Genomic DNA, 21,948 nt, shown 5'->3' on the forward strand with positions numbered 1-21,948 from the left:
ATTTTGTCAACCAGGTTTTGTATATCTTAAATTTATCTATATGTCATATAGCTTCTATAGGTGTTCCGTTCTGCCAGCCAGAGGAAAACAGATGGCATATGAAAAGCACATTGAGGCTTTGTATTGGCTGGACCCAGAAATGGCATGCATTCTCTCATTCATATTCTATAGGCTAGGATTCCAGTCATGTGACCAACAGAGGCTAAAAAATATAACTGTCTCCTGGTTATATTTTTAAATATAACATAGGTATCAAAGAACTAAGGAGAGAGGGAGGGAGTCAAGGATGTTTTAGACTGCTGTCTTCCTAGAATTCCCAGTTATTTCTTTATGTGAGTTGAAAAGTTACATACTGAAAGTACATGTTTTCTGGGGAAAAATGGAGGCTGTATGTACTATAAGAATTTAGATGAAGTTTGGATAGTGGGGAAAGTTTTAAGGAAGAAGTATAGAACTTTAGTTGAGATTGATAGAACATGTGCTACTAATAAGGCCCTGGTTTCAATCCCCAGCACCATAAACCAACCAAACAAAAAATACAATGAAAAAACAAACAAGTTGGATATGTGATTTGCTGTTTTCTCTCATATTTTTGTTTCACTTTGTGTGTGTGTGTGTGTGTGTGTGTGTGTGTTGTTGTTGTGGATCAAACCCAGGGCTTCATGCATGCTAAGCAAATGCTCTGTCCCTGAGCCACAAGCCTAGTCCTGTATCACCTTCTTGATAGTGTTGTTTAATTAAAAATTTTTTTTTAATTTTGGTTGCCTTATTTATCCAGTTTTTCTTTTGTTGCGTGTGCTTTTTTTCATATCATATCAAGGACATAATGGCTGCATCCAGTGTTGTAAAAAATTAATAAGCAGGGTAATTCTACTGATTTCTTTCCAATGTGGATGGCTTATGTTTCTTTCTCTTGCCTAGTTGCTCTGTTTAGAACTTTTAACTACTCTGTTGAATAGAAGTGGCAGAAGTAGGGCATCCTAATCTATATTTTATTTATTTATTGCTGATACTTAGGGAAAAAGCTTTTAGTCTTTTACCATTGAGTATGTTATTATCTTTTTACCATATGGCCTTTATCATTTTGAAGAAATTGTTCCTAGCTTGGCTGTTTTTTTAATTATGAAAAGGCATTGAATCTTATCAAATGCTGTTTATGTCTCAATTGAGATGATAATGTGGGGGTTTCCTTCATTCTACTAATGTGGTATATCACATTGATTGATTTTCATTGTTAAAGCACCTTTTTGCTCCAGAAATAAGTTTTACTTGGCATATGATCTTTTAAAAAAAGCTACTGAATTTTATTTGCTACTTTTTAAAAAAATTTTTTTAGTTGTAGATAGATACAATATCTTTATTTATTTATTTATATGTGGTACTGAGAATCGAACCCAGGGCCTCACACGTGCTAGGGAAGCACTTTACCACTGAACTAAAACACCAACTCCTTTTTGCTACTTTTTGTTAACCATTTTTTTTTTTCATTGATGTTCTTCAGGGATATTGGTGTATGGTTTTCTTGAAGTGTCTTTGTCTGGCTTTTGTATGAGGATAATGCTGGTCTCAGAATGGCTTAGGAAGTGTTCCCCCCACTTTAATTTTTTGAAAGTATTTGAGAAGTGTTGGTGCTAATTCTTTAAATGTTCTGTAGAATTTACCAGTGAACTCATCTGGTCCTGGGCTTTTCTTAACTTGGGAGGTTTTTCACTACTGATTTAATCTAATAATAGTTGTTGTCATATTTTCTATTTTTTATGAGTCAGTTTTGTTAGATTGTGTATTTTTAGGAATTTTGTCCATTTTCATATTATCTAATTTGTTGATGCACAATTTTAAACATTTTAAAATGTTTATAAAATCAGTAGTAATGTCATTACATTTATTTCTAACTTTAATAATTTCAGTCTGCTCTTATTTTTTTCCTAATCATGCTAAAATTTTGTCCATTTTATTGAATTTTATTTTATTTCAAAGAATTGGCTTCTGGCCTTGGTTTTTCTCTTTTGTTTTTCTGTTCTGTTTAATTTATCTTTTTGCTGATCTTTATTAATTTCCTTTCCTCTGCTAGCTTCTTACTGTTCTTTTTCAAGCTCCTTAAGGTTATTGATTTGAGAGCAACATTTTTAAATGTGTTTACAGGTATAAATTTCCTGCTTAACATTGCTTTCACTGCATCCTCTTAAGTTTTAGTATGTTGTGCTTTATTTTCATTTGTCTTGAGATATTTTCTAATTTCCTTTTCCTTGGGATTTTTTTCTTTGATACATTAACTGTTTAAGATTGTGTTAATTTTCACATATTTGTGAATTTTCTACTTTTTCATCTACTGTTAGTTTCTAGTTTCATTCCCTTATTATGAGATAAGACACCTTGTATAATACCTTTTTCGTTTAATGTATTAATATTTGTTTGGTCTGGACTCAATCATGCAGGCCTATAATCCCGGCCACTCAGGAGTCTGAGACGAGAGAATTCCAAGTTCAAGGCCAGCCTCATTAAGTTAGTGAGACTTTGTCTCAAAATAAAAAATAAAGGAGTGGGGATGTAGCTCAATGGTAAAGTGCCTCAGAGTTCAACCTCCCGAACAAGAACAAAACAAAACAAAAAAAATGTTTGGTGGACTAATATATGGTTCATTTGGAAACTATTCCACATACACTAGGGAAGAATGTGTGTTTTGCTGGTGTTGGGTGAGTTTAGCTTTTGATATGTTACATTTGAGAATATGTGTAGGTGTAAATGTGAAATTTTCGCTTAAGAGAAAAGTCAAGGGATGAAATTTGTTAATGAACTACAAAGAGGGGTTGAGATCATAAAAACTGGGTAATTTTTTGGGGGAGGGAGTGAATAGAATTTAGAGCAACAGTGTAGCCTTGGGTATATTCTTATTTAGAAGGGTAAAGGTTGAATATTGTCTGGAGTATTAGAAAAGGATGGAGCAGTTTGATTGATATTTACAGGTAAAATATTTAGACATTAAAGGTAATATCAAAAGGAAGATATGATCAGCTGAATTCAGTGCTGAGTCCAGATGTATGGGAAAGGCTTTTTTCCTTTCTCCTGTCCTCTCTCCCTCCAGGACCTTGTGTAAACACTCTAATACAGAATCACATTCCCAGTCCAGGACTGTTTTTTTATATTCCTATAATAATTCGGCAGAGAAAGAGGAGAGGAGTTTTTTTTTTTTTTTTTTTTTTTTAATTTGAGAAAGAGTTAAATAATGATAACCACTTAAATTATAAAATTGCAAACCAAAATATAAACGAGGCATTTTTATAGTATAAATTTTAGAGGCTATTAATTTGTTACTTTGTTGGATAAATCTGAAATAAAAGACATTTCATATGTTATCTTACTGCTGTATTTGAATTCTGTAGAAATTATTTCTGGACAGTCTGCGAAAAGCACTTGCTGGCCATGGAGGAAGCAGGCAGCTGACAGAGAGTGCTGCAATTGCTTGTGTCAAACTTTGTAAAGCAAGTACTTACATCAATTGGGAAGATAACTCTGTCATTTTCCTACTAGTTCAGTCCATGGTGGTTGATCTTAAGGTATCATGCTTATTCTTTCTCTACTATAACTTTAAGAGAATAAACTTCTAGTATTATGCCAAAGATAAATGGTCCAAACACTAAAAGTTGGGAGTCATCTGTGGTAATATGTTTATAGGACCTATTTTTGTTGTCATTATGTTCACCAGACTAGATTGAGGTTGTGAAGAACAATAGAGTTAACCAGTTTTTTTAAAAAGTGAATATAAATATATAGACTTGGGTTTAAGATAATGTAGAAATTAGAACCAGAAAGGAACCATATGTAGTATAGTAAGACTTATAGCAGATTAATGAACCACAGTATTAGTGCTTTATACTTTTTTTTTTTTTGCAATTGAAAGTTCCTGTCATCTATGTGGATAATGTTGATAGAATTATTAATATTAGTAAAAACAATACTGCCTATTTAATGGTCTTTATTTTCTATTGGGGTTTTTATAGAACCTGCTTTTTAATCCAAGTAAACCATTCTCAAGAGGCAGTCAACCTGCAGATGTGGATCTAATGATTGACTGCCTTGTTTCTTGCTTTCGTATAAGCCCTCACAACAACCAACACTTTAAGGTGAGAGCACTGATTTTATCCAGCTATGCTTACTGATGCTATTATTTTCCTTTTTAAATGTGAAAAAGACTAGAAAGATAAATAACTATACCTTTATCAGTGTTTCTTAATATTATATGTTGATGTTAAGTTGAAGACCTTAAAAAGTTACCTATTTTTAATAAATTTTCTTCTTGCTATTGTTTTTGTCTTATTTTGTGTTACTGAATATTTTGGCCTAGAAATCATCTATTGTTTTTTCTTCCTTCTGTAGATCTGCCTGGCTCAGAATTCACCTTCTACTTTTCACTATGTACTGGTAAATTCACTCCATCGAATCATCACCAATGTAAGTCCAAAAGGTATTGCTAAATTACTTAAAATAATTTTTTCTTTCTTTTCTTGATGTATTCCTTCTTTCTTTTTGCCCTTTTAAAGAAAGATGTTCTTGTCAGGTGTGGTGGCACATGCCTGTAATCCCAGCTACTTTGGAGGACTGAGACAGGAGAATCACAAGTTCAAAGCTGGTTTCAGCAACTTAGACCCTGTCTCAAAATAAAATTTAAAAAAGAGCTAGAGCTGTGGCTCAGTGGTAGTGTTCCTGGGATTAAATTCCCAGTACAATAAATAAATAAATAAATAGATAAATAAATAAATAAATGGAAGGAAGGAAGAGGCTCTTGGATTTTCACAAAGGTTCTCAACTTAGATGATATGGTATAGGAAGATTACTCTGAGGTGATTATGTCTAGTAATTTATATACAGTTGTATTTTTCATGTTTAATCTTCACCTAAGGGCCCTTGTTGAGAAAGATGAAGTTAATAGGATCTTTTGGAAAGAGTAAACCTAAAATATGTTACTTAGATGAAAAGCCTTTGAGAAATCATGCCATTGAAAATGTAATTCAGCATTTTTATTCTAAAACTCTTCATATATTATTTGAATACTCTTAACCTTTCTCAGTATTTGGTATATTTTGATTTATCACCTTACCTATGAAGTTAAAAGTAATAGTATTTATGTTGTATCTCAGTATGAAATATTGTATCCCATTTATGAAATGGCAAGACTATATTTGATTGTACTTTTTAGTCTTCCTTAAATAAGTAATTAAGTGAAGTATTAATACACTTTACAAGACATATTCACAAGATAAATAAAGCAAGTAAACTCATAAAAAGGTACTTGTGATGGGTACATTAAGTAGAAAGACAGTGAAACCTTATTAGATTTGGACAGTGTATTTTTCAATTCTGTTCATCTAATTATCAACACTGTACTTTGAAGGTTCTCAGGTATTCTTCACAGTTCTTTTATCCATTGATAGGTATTTATACTTATTGGTCATCTTATCCTATTTTCCTCCCTTAAAGAGGCTGTTGTTGATAACTTAGTGTATTTGTCCTATTTACAGTCAAATTTCATTTTAAGACTTTCTGGTGAGTTAAAAATAATTTCCTATCATTTGCCTTGAATATGTTGAATTAAACCAAATATGGCCTATATTTTCTTTTAGACATTTCTGCAGGGGAAAAATAACTATTGGTAAAGATATTTAGTGATACTTTTAGTTTTTCTTGATGGAGTGTTGGTAGCATTTTTGGGACAATTCTTTGTTATACAGGATTCCTTGTACATTGCAAGACATTGAGCATCTTTAGCCCTCACTTCATTAATATCAGTTATTCCTTGTCTTCTGCATTATGAATAAGAATGCCTGAGGGAATGACACCACCTTTAGTCGAGTATCACCAAGTTAAATTATAGGTGGATGTAACACTGAGTACTCTTTGTTCCAAAAGGGAAGGTTTAATTAATCTGATTTTAGATAAGATATGTTTGTATTAAAAACTTTTAAAAATTACTGTACTTTTGCCAGAGCAGTGAGCCAGGACTTTGTAACCTTAAGGTTTATTTTCAAGGTCATTTAAAAAAAGAAAAATCCTTTCTCTATCCCCAACCCAAGGTTTATGTGTGACCAGAAACAAAATGTTGCTTTACTGCCTTTGGCTCATAATACTAAAAATAGTCCACTTGTTAGAGTGGATAGTTTTACATAAAATTCTTAAAATTGAATTTAATAAACCCAAGTGTATATGTGTGTACACGTGTGTATGTGTAGGTATACACACTGGCACACACACACTCTCTCTCTTTTTGATAACTCTGTGGCTAGTTACTTTAATTGTGAAATATTTTTGTCTACAATTGAATATATAGAGCACTTTCAAGCATGGACTTGGCACTGCTGTAAGTGGCTGAGCTGCTTTTTTCTGGGTTTTTAAGCATGCCTGGAGTGGTACTTCATGCATGCCTCAATGTACTTGGTGAAAGTGGTTGTGCATCCTATACTTTAATGAGTATTGCATGTGTGAGGTGGAGTGTGTCTGTATCTGAGGTCAAGTCACTATGGACATCTGTTTTTATAAAGAAACAGTATTGATTAATTTTTAAATATTAAGCATCAATGCAGTTGCTTGAAAAATAACATAAACAGTACTCCAAAGTGTCCTTTAAAGTTATACCTTAGAGAGGGACATTTTGTCTTTAAAGATTGGTTGACACATTGTTTCTTCTTAAAGCTTTTTAGTCTGATTTGAGGCTAATAGATACTGGATATAAAATTCTGGTTGAAAAAGGAAATATTGCAAATTTATGGAATTGACTATTATGGTCTCACTAAGGAAAGTTATTAGGGATATATTTTACATCTTGAATTCATGCGAAATTTTTTGTAGATATTTGGACTCCTGATCCTAAATTGATTCATAGTGTAAGATTTCCTTTTAAGTGATTCTTAGTTCAATACACTTTATAAATTCTCTTCCATGGTTCTTTAGATAGTTCACGCAATTAAAATTGACATTTTCAAAAAAAGTTTTACGGGTGTGTTTTTGACGATTTATGTAGAAGTAGTAATAGGGTTTGGAGTTTTGTTTTGCTTCTGTGAACTATACATGTAATTCTTAAGCACTGTGTTTAGACGTAAAAAAATTCCATTGTTTCTTAGAAAATCTTAAAGTTGATTCATTATTTGAATTTTATTGCAATGCAAGTTTTTCAGCAGTTTCTAAAATGGTGCTTATCATACTGTCACCTTTTTTATTGTGATGTGCCATAAGAAGTGAATTAGTTTTAAGATCTGAGTTATGTATTTTATAGGTTTCCTTTAGGTTAAATTAGATAAATTACTGGGAAATTTAAAAAGTATTATACATATATGAACTATTTCTTTAAGCTATCGCTGGGACATGGAATAGCTAGTATAGTACTTTATTTGATCTCTACTGAGATCACAGTTAAAGGATTTATTTGCAAGGTATTCGAAAATCATTTAAATAGTCTCTTGAGAAATTACTATATAATTTGCTCATTATATAAGTATTACATATTTTTGGCAATAAACAATATTTTCAAGGAAGAATGTCTCTTTTAATTGACTAGTTTCAGAAAGAACATGTAGAAACAACTCAAAATACTAAATTTTTTTGTTAATTCTGTAATGTCTAATTTTTAGTGCCTACTTTATTCAAAAGTGTATCTTTTACTTTAAAATGAATGAAATAATTTATTATGAAAAATGAAAAGTATGAAAATTACCAAAACTTCAGTCTTAAAGTTGTTTTATAGGATACACCTAGTACCACAATACAGTTTGAACAGCTATCAAAAATAATGCAGTAATTTGGATAGGATGTTCTTGTGGAATACGTATCTCTTTAGTTTCAGTTTCTGATGACATTTTTATGGGACCTGTAGGGTTAAGAGGACCCTTTACTCAATGCATTTCGTCATCATTCAGCATTTTGTTGCTTTAAGCTGATTAATTCAAGCTGTTTAAATTAATAAGTATCTTTAAATTAAGTTCCATTTGTTGCTTTGGGCAAGTTAAATAACTAAATTGCCTCACGTTTGAGAAATCCATTATATAACCAAACTAAAAATTGACCATTTGTAGAAACGAGAAAGAAAGTGAGGGAAGACATAACAAAGAAAGAAGTGAGGGAATAATATATACAACCATTATTAAAAAAAAAAAAAAAAAAGCTAGGGGAGGTGGTGCACACCTGTAATCCCAGCACCTTGGGAGGCTGAGACAGAAGGATCACAAATTCAAGGCCAACCTAGGTAATTTAGTGAAACCTTGTCACAAAATAAAAAATGAAAGTGACTGCACGTGTACCTCCATGGTAGAGGGACCTTGGGTTCAATCCTCATCACCTGCCCCTCCAAAAAATAAAAATCTTTCCTCACAGCTTTATAATCGCCTCCTGAGTGAATTCAGTATTTAAATTTTGTGTCATAAATTAGTGTTGTATTTTACTGTGTAATAAATAGAATTTTTAATTTGCAGTTTTGGTTAAGGTTAACATAACTTGATGCTACTTAAAATATTCTGAGAATTATAAGTGAAGAATTTCAGTGTTGAGACTTTAAGGATGTGAAGCTATGAATCTCTGTTATTTACTACTTGAATATATTATCATTCTTTCATTGTTTTTTCAGACTAGAGTATAAACCAGAAGTCATTCCCTACCCTGCCCTTTTGTGGTACTGGGGATTGAACCCAGGGATGTTCTACATTGAACTCACTAAATTGTGCAGGCTGGTATGGAACTTGGGATCCTCTTGCCTCAGGCTCCCAAGTCATTGGGCTTTAGGCATGCACTACCATGCCTGACTAGGCTAGAAGTGTGTATTTTAAGTCATACTGTTTCATGCATATTCCTCATATGTAATGAAAATTCATCCAGTCATTTTTCTAATTTAGTGATTTTCATAGTTGTCATTTTTATAATATATCAATTCATTTTAAAGTAAAAATTAAAGAGATACATTTTCAAATAAAATGGGCATTAAAAACTAGATAGATTAAACAAATAGAAAAATATCTACATAAAGTAACTCAAAGATACTTAGCTAGGATCAGTTTGTCTTTGTTGATGGTGATTGTTAGTTGTTTATGTACTGTGCCATCATTGCATATCAGTTTAAGATTGTAGGTTTATTAATGACTTTTTCTTATATACTAATTTCATGTTATAATTATCATTATTGTTTGTAAGCCTTTAAGGAATGGCTTACCACATATTTCAACATTGTGTTGAACCACTAATCTCTTTTAATTTTGGGAAAATATATACAAAATATGCATGTGTTTCTGAAATGTATAAAATGTTTAAACTTTGAAAAAATGATTGACTACAGGATTGGTTCTCTGTAAACTTTCAAATTCAGTAGGTTTTCAGTGAGAAAAGACAGTCTCATATGCACATGCTCATTATATTTTAAAATATGGGTAGGTTAGTGTTTGAGTTAAAGACATTATTTCAGAACTTTGAAAAATCATGATATATGTTTGCATGATCTTAAAAAGTGTTTGACAAAAGGATAAAACAAAACTACAGGGATAACAGAGTATACAACTCATGTAATTTTGTACTTTTTCTTCTGTTTGGTCTTTATTTTTCTCCAGTCTGCGTTGGATTGGTGGCCCAAGATTGATGCTGTATATTGTCACTCAGTTGAACTTCGAAACATGTTTGGGGAAACACTTCATAAAGCAGTGCAGGGTTGTGGAGCACACCCAGCAATACGAATGGCACCGGTGAGAAATCACAAGTTTTGAATCCCAACTCCTTTCTATTGCATTTTTATCTTTATCACATTCCTGCTGCTTTGATTATTTTGGAGAATTGAATGGGTCCCTCCTTTTCTATAAATATTGTAATATGTTTTCTATTACAGTATTTTTGAATATTAGTTAATAAATGTTTATTTTCCACTCTTGCAGTTAGGTGAACCTTTTCTCATGTGTGTTTAGTTTTTTCCCCCCTTAACTCTTTCTTTTTTCTTTTTCCTTTAAGTCTTATGAGCCAAAGTATTTTTTAAAAAATATTTTTTATTTGCCAATGCATCCTTTATTTTATTTATACGTAGTGCTGAGGATCAAACACAGGGTCTCACACATGCCAGGCAAGCACTATACCACTGAGCCACAATTCCAGCCCAAACCAGAGTATTTTGATTAGCTTCTTACTTTTTGAAGATAAGTAAGGGAAGCTGACTGGGTTAGAGTGAATGTTTGGCATTGCTCATGAATATTATGCATAAAATTAGAAATAAAATTAAAATTTTTATATTTAAAATAAAAAATATTTTGTATGTTAGAAAATATACTTTGAACATTTACAAATGATAAGCACTTTGATATTGACATTCAATTATGTTTAAACTTAATGAAAGCAACATCTCAAATTAGGTATTCTAAGAGATTAGTCTTACTATGGAATTGTAAAACTCATGCAATCAATGTAAACAACTAATTATACAACTGTTAAGTCATTTCTTGATATTTATGTAGAACAGAAGGGCATTGTACATGGCAACTTTTGACATTGATTGGTGGTGCTTTGTCTTCTGCTTATTTTCTGTTCTTATTGGCTGCTGTCGATTACATGATCAGATGCCAACCAGTCACTGTTTTGCATGGCAGTGGGCTTCTGTGGCTGTAAGTATGACCTATTGTAACTACCTCAGAAAAGTCCTGGATTCCTTTGACTTTTCTGTGTATAGTTACCTTTATAGTCACATCATGTCATTTCAAATAAAAACGTAGCATGTCTTCAACCTATTGGTTTTATCTAATAAATTAGCCATCTCACACCTAAAACTTAAATAGCTTCCTCCCTGGCATGATTCTCTTTTTCCAAGTTCCCATATCAATAAAATATTTTGGTTTTATACAATTGTGGTTCACTCTTACCCAGTTGTCACTAATTGTTTCTGAAGATTGTTAGATTGAAATAGAGAAGTTTTCTGTATCATGATGTTTTAACATTATTTATTCTAAAAAATAAGTCAAAGGGGCATGATAATGGTGTTTAATAAATAAACTTTAATATACAAGGTTATTTTTAATTGCCTTTTTATAATGCCAAGTATTTAATTTGTTTTAAAGTTGGAAAAAATTTCAGTAAAGGTATAAATTGGAAGTAAACAAATAATAGCTATTTAAATATTTTTATGTAGATATCATTTTTTTTAAGTTTTAGAAATTGCTTGAAATAATTTTTTTTTCCTTTGTGGTGCTGGGAATTGGACCAAGGGCCTTGTATATGCTAAACCTATGCTCTACCACTGAGCTTTCCCAGCCCCAAATAAACTGTTTAAAAATCTTGTATTGATCGGTTTATTTGTTCTAGATATCTTTTAGGAAGTTAAAACTTTATTTGACTTTTTGTTGTAAGTTTACTACCCTTTGTGGTAGAAAATGAATGAGTTCAATAATAGGAATTGGTGGAAAGTTAACATTTTGGTGGAAAGTTAACATTCACTTTCTATTTAACTTTAATATTCAGTTTATCAACTGTGTATCATTTAATTGTCTTTGCATGAGGAACCCAAACAAAATGAAACTAAATTATTCTTTTGAATAAAGAATTTGGAGTGTAAAGATGTTCTCTTCATTTAGTTATTTTACTTTTTAAAAATTTTTTTAGTTGTATATGGACACAATATCTTTATTTGTTTTTTAATTTTTTTATGTGGTGCTGAGGCTTGAACCCATTGCCTCACCCAGGCAAGGCAAATGCACTTTTTAGCTTGGTTTATTGGTTGACTCTAAGGGCTACATTTTATGTAACTGATCATTGTTTTATAAAAGCCATAATTAGGTCTCTTTTGACCTTATAAATTTTCTGTTATCAAAGGCAAGAATTCAGTTTTTATTTTTAACTATTCTCTAAAAGTATCAATAACAAATTTTAAAATCATTGTAAAGCATTTTATATTTGTGTATTTGTATATATATATAAGAAATTTTGTATATATATACATAATGCTAAAGGACAACTTTCTGCCTGATATTTTCACCAGAGAAAATAGCAAATTTAATAACATAGTTTTTAGAATAAGAAAATTTTAGAATTTGGAGGATCTTTAAACATCCTTGTGAGTCAACAAACAGTAAGTTCTATAACTTCTGCTCGAAAACATCTAATGAAGAACTCAATATAGTAGGTGACCATAAAGTCTGGAAGCACAGGCAAATACATAAATGGTTTAGAAATAATACATTATTGATGATTGCATCAAGCATTCTCAGTCTTGTGGCCCTATTGACATTTTGGACTGGATAACTTTTTGTTGTGGGGGCCTATCCTATATGTTGTGTATTGTTTAGCAGCATCTTTAGTTTTTATCCAATACAAGGTAATAGCACCTATCCCTTAATCCTCTTCAGTTGTGAAAACCAGAATGTTTTCAGATGTCTGCTAGGGGATAGAATCATCCCTGTATGGAAACCACTGTACTACTTGGTGTGTTCACTGGGCTGTCCCTCATTTGCATAGCAACAGATGGACACTGATAAACCTGAGCCTTTTAACCTGCTGCAGAAGTAGCAATAAAAAAATTCAGTCTGTTAAAAAAGTAAAATAATACCTGTATTTTAGAGCTTTACAACATCCTTGTATTTTGAAGACAGGTTACTTGGTGGATAGGCCTAATTACTTGAAAAAATTCTCTTCAGCAATATAGACTCATGTCCTTGTCATTTCCAGTTCTGCAGATATTTAATGTTGTACTCCTAAGGTTTCTTTTTATTTTTATACAATGATAGCCATGGGGAGTGATTTTATTATTTCAACTCTCTTTAAAATTGTGTATGTGTTTTGTCTGATTTATTTTTATAGATATTAAGCAAACTAAGCCCCAGATCTTGTTAAATGAATTAAAATAGCCACATGATTTGTGAATGGCCAAATGGAGTTGGTTCTTAGATTTCTTGACATTCAGCCCAGTGTCTCTATCAGGTTCTTCAGTTGTCTTTCCTCACTAGTGTGTTAGTTTGATGAAAGCAGGAGGTTTGTCTGACTTAATCCTGGATCCCTAGTTCCTAGAGCACATTTGGCACATACCGAGCATGTAGTACATATTTGGTGAATGAGTGAATGAATTTCTTATTTGACCTAGTTTCAAAAAACCTCCATCTGGTCTGCTTATCTTTTGAAAAGACCAATCTAACAAAGATTTCAAAATTAATGTGACATATTAAGAACTGACTTTCGTGTTCTAGAGTGATATGATAATTGATGAAAGCTTTAACATGCTGTGTCTGGATATCATGTTAATATAGTCTAAGATAGCAGTATGTCTTATTGATCCTTTAGTCATGTAAACTCTTAACTTGTGTCTTACAAACATTGAGCTATAGCTTCTTTATAGTGTTTTTTAAACACTTCTTTGTAGTGTTTTTGTAGTGTTTATTAAAATTTGGAATATCTGTCTCAGCCCTAATCATTTTATATTTTTAAACTAAGATATTTTGCTTTTATAAAATTCAAGTCTCCCAATAATCAGTGTTCAATAATTTTCACATATATGTATAGTATCTGGACATTATTTTTCTTAAAAGGGTTTTTGGCTCAGCAAATGCTTCTTATATCCCTGTAGTTCAGTCACATAGTCTTAAGTTAACAAGTGGTTTGACTTCTGAAATAGACTTCCTGTCTTCTTTGACTGGAACACATGTACCAGCTTTGATTTCTACTAATATCTGCAATACATAAGATAAATTAATAAATGCATCTTTTTTTCTTTACATTTCTTGTTAAGAAGTATATTTCTTCTTTATTAAATTGTTTTTAACTAATGGTCATTAAATCAAAAGATACTTGAATATGTTTATTAAAATCTCTCAAGTTATACATTTCAGATTAGGCAGCCATATTGGAACAAAATTTACATACTAATATCTGATATTAAGAGATGATATGATTAAACTAATATTTACCTCAATTTGAAATGATTACTAAATAGGAAACAAGTTTTCTATCCGCCAATTTTTCTCTGATCTTGTGTTCCTGTTTAGTGGCTGCATCAGGCAAAAGCAGTTTGATAGTTATACTTTGTTGCATCTACTCGTAGTAAATAAGTTTATTCAATCAAAGTTTCACCTTTGTCATAGGAGAGTGGGGAGTGGAAGTTCCAAACCTTGGTTCTTGTGTTCTGAAAAAAGAAAACTTAAAATTCAGACACTAAGAGAACCTTATTTCCTTTACTTATTGTAAGTGAAGGAAAGTGAGATTCAAGCCAAGAGCACTCTCAAGAGAGAGTGGCTTGTCTGTGAGCAGAAAGACAAAGGAAACGGTGCTGCTTCCAGATTTATTAGTTTGATGTTCACCTGGAGAGCAGGAGTCCACCTTTTGTACTCTACCAATCAGGTGCTCCATTTCTCCTTCACTTATGGCAGTGGAGTTTTTTACCCTAACTGGTCCTTTCTAGAAATACCATGGTGACCATTCTCTTCAGGGGGACTTCATGTGCAAGTCCATCCTATGTTAATCTGTATAATGGGGTCAGTGGCTGTTTAGAACTTACCTTAGTGTGCCTGTGTTAATAAAGAAACCTTTCTGAAATGTATGGAAACATCTATGGCCGTAACTCTTAGGTTTACCCTGACCTCAGTGGACCCTGTGAAGTGTTAGTCCCATTAATCATTCTTTCCTGATGCATTTCCCCAATAAGCTTCTGTTTTTATTTGCTTATTCACAAGGTCTTTGTAGCTAATGTTTTTCTGCAGGTTATCTACTACAAGTTATTTGCTCATCTGCCTTGGAAGGAATTTAAATTAACTTTAAGAGTAACTTAACACTCATGACCTTGCTGTGCACTTGACTGCTTATTACTAATGACTACTTAACACCTGATCTCAGGTTAAATTCTTTGACTTATAATGAAAAAACATATATAGTTCTACAAGAGCTAACAAAAACCAGAATTCATTAAATATATTTGGTAAATATTTGCCTTGGGGTTATAAATATAGAAGCAAATAATGTTTGTAAGTTTTGATATTTCAGTTCTGTAATAATCTTGAGCATAAATACATCTAAATAGCTATTCTGCCCTGACTGCAGGACCAAAATCTTGGGTACAATAACAAATGCATTTATCACACTCTTTGAGAGCCATTACTGTGTTTTAGATACTTATTTCCACTTTTTAACTTTGAAAGAAAACAGCCTATTTACTTGGATATTTTATTATGGCTGGGTGGATGCTGCAAAGTCTACTATCTGCTTATTTGCATTTATGGTCACATAAAGGCATCCAGATATTTTTGTATTCTTTTAAAGGACTAAAGGAAATGTTTTAAAAGAATAGAAAGGTGACAGTGAATGCAGAATGTAATTATTGGAGTTTTGGTTGAGTAACATCTATAATTTATTATTTTAGTTTACCATGGTATCTCTGTAATTGAAACACATTTTCCATGATTTGATCTTTCTCAAAGAGTTCTTTCTGTTTTACAGATGTACTTTAGGCAAAACATATGTATTCTATAACTTGAGAGAGATGGGGAATGCTATTGAGGGAAAAAGAAAAACTTAACAATTTAATCTTTAAGTACAAAGATTGTCTATGTAGCATATTTCATCAGTTCTAAACACTTTTGTGAAATTTCTCTGAGGTTGCAGGTGTATCTTGCTTTGTATGGTGTCTTATAATTGACAGGGTCTTTTTTATTTCTTTTGGAACAGCAAATAATGACACATCTGTGATTGATAATGATGAGTTTCTAAAATATCTATATATATGTGTGTGTGTTAAGTGTTTGCTAAATGAGTTGTCCAGTGTGTGTATTAGTGAAAGCCATAGACCAAATATTTCCCCCTTTGTTTTTGTGTTTTAGAAAATTCTTTTTTTTATATTGGAGTCAACTGATATTAAACTTCCAGCATTTTAATAGATTTTCATTAAATCTTACTAGATTAATGATAATATAAATGGTATAAAACCAATTTTGTTTTAAAAACTTAATACTAACTTTATGCTTATTAGTTAGTGTTTCTAATAATACTACCCTTGGTGGTATAAAATGTCTATGTGTCTGTTTTTCAAAGTTTTTTAGGATGAATTCCTTTTTTGCTTCCCTCTCTCTCCTCTCCCTCTCCTCCCTTCCTCCCTTCCTCCCTCCCTCCCTTCTTTCTTTTCTTCCTTCCTTCCTTTTAAACCCAGGGGAGCTTTACTACTAAGCTGTGTCCCCAGTCCTTTTTATTTAGAGGTAGTATCTCGCCAAATTGTTGAGGCTGGCCTCAAATTTGTGATGCTCCTGGCTCTGCTAGAATTACAGGGTTGTGCTACTGTACCCAGCTATAATTTCTTTTAAAAAGTTTAAATAACTGTTTTCCTGTATCTGATGTCTGATTCTTACAAGGTTATACCACGTTTTCGTTTTGTTTTCAGAGTCTTACATTTAAAGAAAAAGTAACAAGCCTTAAATTTAAAGAAAAACCTACAGATCTGGAGACAAGAAGCTATAAGTATCTTCTCTTGTCTATGGTGAAACTAATTCATGCAGATCCAAAGCTCTTACTTTGTGTAAGTATTTCAAAGCAACTATAAATCAAGGTGCTTTCCAACATCCTCTACACTCTTTGTTCTTTTTAATGTCCCCTTGCTATCGCCAAACAATTTAGCTTTTCTATTCCCCTTTTTCTTTTCATCAGCTTTCTGTTTTCATTGACTCTGCTTGCAGATACTGTATTGAAAGGAGAAAGAGGTGAAAATGGATGTGGTTAGTACTCACTTATTGTTGTAACTCTGCTTTTACTGCTTCAGATGGTATTAGATTCCTGAGAACATCACACAGTAATTAGGAACTGATGTAAATGCTGTAAATGAGTGATTAAAGTAATCACATTAAGTGATTACAAGCATGGGCTCTGGAGGTAGACTAATTTACTACCTAGGTGATTTATTTAACCTCTTTGTGCCTTATGTTTCTCACCTGAAATATGGGATAATACTAGTTTCTACCTCAGAGACATCATTAAGAAGATTGAAATAGTACATATAAGGATTTTAGGAACAGTTCCTGGCATGTAAAAAACCCTAAAAAAATTAATTTTTGTTACTACTAAAAAGATAGCATTAATATTATTAATGCTTCTGCTATAGTAGTTTTATATTGTGAAGTTCTTAGGATGACATATTTAACCTTTGTTAAGGTTCTACAGTTCTTAGAGAATAGCATCAAGCAACTTACTACTTTATTCAGTAACAGGGTTTTTTTTGTTTTGTTTTGTTTTTTTGGGTGCTGAGGATCGAACCCAGGGCCTTGTGCTTACAAGGCAAGCACTCTACCAACTGAGCTATCTCCCCAGCCCCAATAATAGGGTTTTTAAGGGCTATGTTACTTTTAGTTTTGATGGTGTTTTCCCATTACTACAGTGTAGGAGTTCATAACTAGATATCTATGAGTGAGTTCTATGAACCCCCTGATTTTAAAGAAATGTATGTATGTAAGTAATTCTTCTGGATATACAGTAAAGGAGAAAACAGTAAGAAAGAACTCCCAAAAGGATAAGTGACCCTGAAAGAAGGCCTGTAAGAAAACCTGATATTTTGAATTTTTTGAAAGGCCCATCCAAATTTTAGAGTCTAATAGAATAAATAATTAAGTCTTTGGCTTGGAAAACTCTGTAAAATTTGTGAGTGAGCCTTTGAAAGTAATGAAATGCCTTTTTTTCCTTATTTCTTTGTTATATGACACAAATTATGTTACCTAATCATGTGTGTCTCACAATGTTAACACCACTGTTTACATGGCTTAATTTAGGTTCAAAGAATACACCAAAGTTACCAGTGTCTTTTATGCTAAATATATTACTGTTTAAAAAATAAGAGTTCAAAGCAAAATTTGCTCTTTTCTAAGAGTAATAGAAATTATTTTCTTTGCTGCCATCTAGTGGTTAAATAGCTATTCTCAAAGTAATCATAGGTAAGTAAAATTGTGAAAGATTCATTGTAAATATTTAATTATTTTGTGATTTACTTATCAAAAATCCTAAGTCTCAGCTAATAGGAATGGTCTCAGTCATGGTATTTTTAAACTTATGTGATTTTATCTTCCATCTTTACCATCTTTGTCCTAATTCATGTTACTCTCAATTTTTCAAGCCTCATGTTTAACCTTCATTTTTCTCCTAATCATTTCTCTGTTCTGAAGTTATAATGATCTCTTCAAAAAGCAAATCTTATAATGCCCCCTGCCCAACTAAAAACCTTTTGGTTGAAATTGCTCTTGGAATAATGACCAAACTCCAGATAGATGTCCTAAGTCTTGCAAAACCTTTCTTATCGACTGGTTCTTCTACATCTACGATTACATTTTTCTTTGTCTTCTGTACTCAAGTCATAATATAATGGTTCTTCTTTCAATTCCTTTTACCATATTCCCTCATATCTGCCTTTGTATTTGCTTTTCCCTCTGCCTAGTATCTGCTTCCCTCTTCTCTTTACAAAGAAATTCATTACTCTTTACAGAGTAATTCATACTAATTCTAAACTATTATTCCTGCCCTAGGAAGCCTCCCTAAGTAGGTTACATTTTCCTGGCATAGGCTCTCCTAGCAGATGTACCTTGATTGCACTTATCTCATTTGCAGTTTTATACCCTACATTGTCCTAATTATTTTATTGATATTTGTTTTCCTCCTGAAACTACATGCTCCTGGGGGTTAGAAAATATCTTTTTAAAAATTGATTTTGTCTTTGGTATTCAGTAAATATTATTTGGTAATGAATGAATGAATATAAATGTTGGAAAATAGGTTAACAGTTTTGAATTACAAATATATTTTGGTGTGAGGGCCTACCTTAATCATTATAATAGGGCAGGATTTGTATTTAAAATAAATATGAACACAAGGTAAGTTGGCTTCGCTTAAATGAAGCATTTGTTTATTTGTGGTACTGGGGATTGAAGGGCATCCTACCAGTGAGCTACATTGCCAGCCCATTTTATATTTATTTTGAGAAGGTTTTTGCTAAGTTGCCCAGGCTGACCTCAAACTTGTGATCCTTAGCCTCCTGAGTAGCTGGAATTGCAGGCATGTGCCACCTCATGCCCTGTATTTTTGAAGTGTAAATAGATCTTCCAAGTTATGGGAAGTATCCTAGCCTCTTTTTTTGTGTGTGAGGTGGGTACTGGGGTTTGAATCCAGAGGCACTTAATCAATGAGCCACATCCCCAGCTTTTTTTATGTTTTGTTTTGTTTTGAGACAGGATCTTGCTAAGTTGCTTAGGACCTTGTTATGTTGCTAAGGCTGTTTTTGAACTCATAACTATCCTACCTTAGCCTCCTGAGCTGCTGGGATTACAGGTGTGTGCCACTGCTCCTGGCACATTTTAGTCTCTTTAAACAGGTATTCACATTTATATAGACCAATAATTTTCCTTGCTTAGTGCAATATATTTTTTCACAATGAAAAGACTGAAGTGTGGCTTATCTGGAAGTGTGGATTCTAGTTCTCCTTTGACATCAGCTCTGTGGATTTGGATAGAACCTTTCTATTAGACCAAAGGGCTATACAGGAAAACCATGCAGTCTTCCTCCAACATGTGTCTTCTTTGCTTTTAAATATGTAGTAAGCTAAAACCAATAAGTTCCAAACCAGAGTTATATTATTTAAACAGTGTACAATTATTGAAAAAACAAATTACTTACACCTCATTTATTATTTTGCCATGCTGGAGATCAAACCCAGGGCCTTGCTCATACTAGACAAGCATTGATCTTTACCCAAAGCTCTTAATATAATTTCTTAATTGAAAAGCTAATGTCTCTTTTCATTTATTTTAATTAGGAATTTCCCTGGATATTGTTAACATTAATGAACAAGTATAGATTTAGATTAAAAGAATCTATAACAAATGCTGTTTTGATTTTTTTAATTGTTTTTTATGAAGTTATAATTCATATACCATAAAATTCACCATTTTAAAGTGTGTAATTCAGTGGTTTTTAGTACATTTACAAGATTCTGCACTAATTCTAGAACATATTCATCACCTCTAAAAGAAATATAGTACTGGTTAGCAGTTGCTCTCTTCCCTCCTCTTCATGATTCCCGTCAGTTTTTATTTATTTATTTTTAAGTTTGCTCTTTTCTTTGCAGAATCCAAGAAAACAGGGACCTGAAACCCAAGGCAGTACAGCAGAATTAATCACAGGACTTGTCCAACTGGTCCCTCAATCACACATGCCAGAGATTGCTCAGGAAGCAATGGAGGTAAGGGGGAAATGAATTCTAGGCTCTTAAAGGGAAGACTATAAATGTTTACATTCTTTTTTTTATTATTTCTATATAAATTCTTTTTTAAAATTGGTGGATTATAATTATACATGATAGTGGAATTCATTGTTGCATATTTTATATGCACACAATATGACGGTATAATTTGGTCAATTTAATTCCCCACAACCCAAAACCTCCCTTTTCCCTCTCTATTTACATTCTTGATGTTCCTTTGGTATATGAATTCTATGGGTAATAGGTAGTTATCATTTCTGGAACAAGTGTGTTTGTGTCTGTGTATTATTTTAGAAACTCCATGGAGAAAGAAGGGGTTGATTTACCATATATCGTGGGGTTGATATACCATATATCGTGGGTAGCAGCAATGTGTGAAATTCACTTTTTTTGTTTGCTTATTGGGTTTTTTGTTTTTTTGTTTTTTGAGGCAAGGTCAAATTATGTTGCCCAGCCTGGCCTCAAACTGGACTCAAGTGATCTTCCCATCCCAGCCTCCTAAGTAGCCAGGATTACACTTTGCAAATCCTTACACTTAGTAATTTAAAAAGACCAAAATTTTCTATTTGCAGTTGACTTTGTAAACTTACTAAAATGTCATTGATTTTTAAACTCGAAGCATAATTTACCTACCAATAAGTTCATTTAAAAGTGCATTTTGGGATTTTAAGGCATATCCACAGTTGTACAGTCATTATCCAATTCCAGAATACTTTCGTCACCCCCAAAAGAAACCCATAATTCCATATCCCCTTTCCTTTGGCAGTCATTGGACTATTTTCTGTTTTTTGTTTTTGTTTTTGTTTTTTTGAAGTTTTAAAGTAGTCTAAGGTTAAACATTTATGTATCTTTTCCTACTGTGAGACAGGTTATCAATGACATTATTTACAGTTTATGCACTTGATTTGGTTTTAAAGAAAAAACAGTTCTTGTTTGTACCAACAGTATTTTTATTGAAATTTTAATAAAAAACTTCAGAGAATCCCTATATATGTTGACCAAAGACTCAAAGAATGTTCAGAGATCAACCATGTTTGTTGGAGTGGGAGTAGGGGAAAACATTGTGAAATTGGAGTTAAGATTGGGTATAGAAGGAGGGGTACACACTTTTTTTTGCTCTTTATACCTTTGATGGTTTTAATTTATATTATAATATATTCATGTGGCAGTTGTATATTTAAAGTGCATTATTTAATTCCTGTTAATGCTTTGTGAACCAAATTTTAGTTTTATGGTCAATTGAATTACTTTAGAATGATTAATCTGTTATGAATTACATGTGTTTGTTACCCCCCCCCCCCCAGTTTTAAAAAATAACTTATCTTGTCAGTAAATACTTGTGGAAAGCAAGATAATTTCCATTTTATCTTTTGCTGGGTATGTTAATTGGGGGGAACCCCCTTCTAGGGATGAACCTTTTGATTTGTGTTTTACAGTGTATCAGTGTTTCATTGTTGAAATGAAAAATACTAAACGGGTTTTTGGTTTTTTTTTTTTTTTTTTGGTTGTTTTAAATTTCTAATAAAGGATGGAAATGAACTTTTTATACTGAAAGTTCTTTATTATTTATTTAAATCATTTAGTTTGTTTCTGAAAGCAGTTTTTATGTGTTTATATTGTTCTGAGTTCATCAGTCATTTAACTTTGTATGTGTGTGCTGTTTAGAGTAAATATGATAGGAATAAAGTGAATTCATTCTGTATGTTATTCTCTAGAGATTTGTGTTCTGTAGGGTTTTTCTC

At 32.2% G+C, this 21,948-nt stretch overlaps 1 protein-coding gene across 7 annotated transcripts in view; it reads left to right on the top strand.

The window, feature by feature from the left end:
• Nf1 (neurofibromin 1) overlaps positions 1-21,948 on the top strand; it is a 249,968-nt gene that overhangs the window by 76,762 nt on the left and 151,258 nt on the right. For all 7 annotated transcript variants that reach the window (XM_047544275.1, XM_047544273.1, XM_047544271.1 and 4 more), the window contains exons 9-14: positions 3,381-3,554; positions 3,999-4,121; positions 4,375-4,449; positions 9,579-9,710; positions 16,355-16,489; positions 20,072-20,185. In XM_047544275.1, coding sequence (XP_047400231.1) covers positions 3,381-3,554; positions 3,999-4,121; positions 4,375-4,449; positions 9,579-9,710; positions 16,355-16,489; positions 20,072-20,185 — 753 coding nt within the window. The remainder of the gene's footprint in view (positions 1-3,380; positions 3,555-3,998; positions 4,122-4,374; positions 4,450-9,578; positions 9,711-16,354; positions 16,490-20,071; positions 20,186-21,948) is intronic.

The sequence above is a fragment of the Sciurus carolinensis genome, chromosome 3, assembly GCF_902686445.1.
Source record: "Sciurus carolinensis chromosome 3, mSciCar1.2, whole genome shotgun sequence".
Classification (NCBI taxonomy): domain Eukaryota; kingdom Metazoa; phylum Chordata; class Mammalia; order Rodentia; family Sciuridae; genus Sciurus; species Sciurus carolinensis.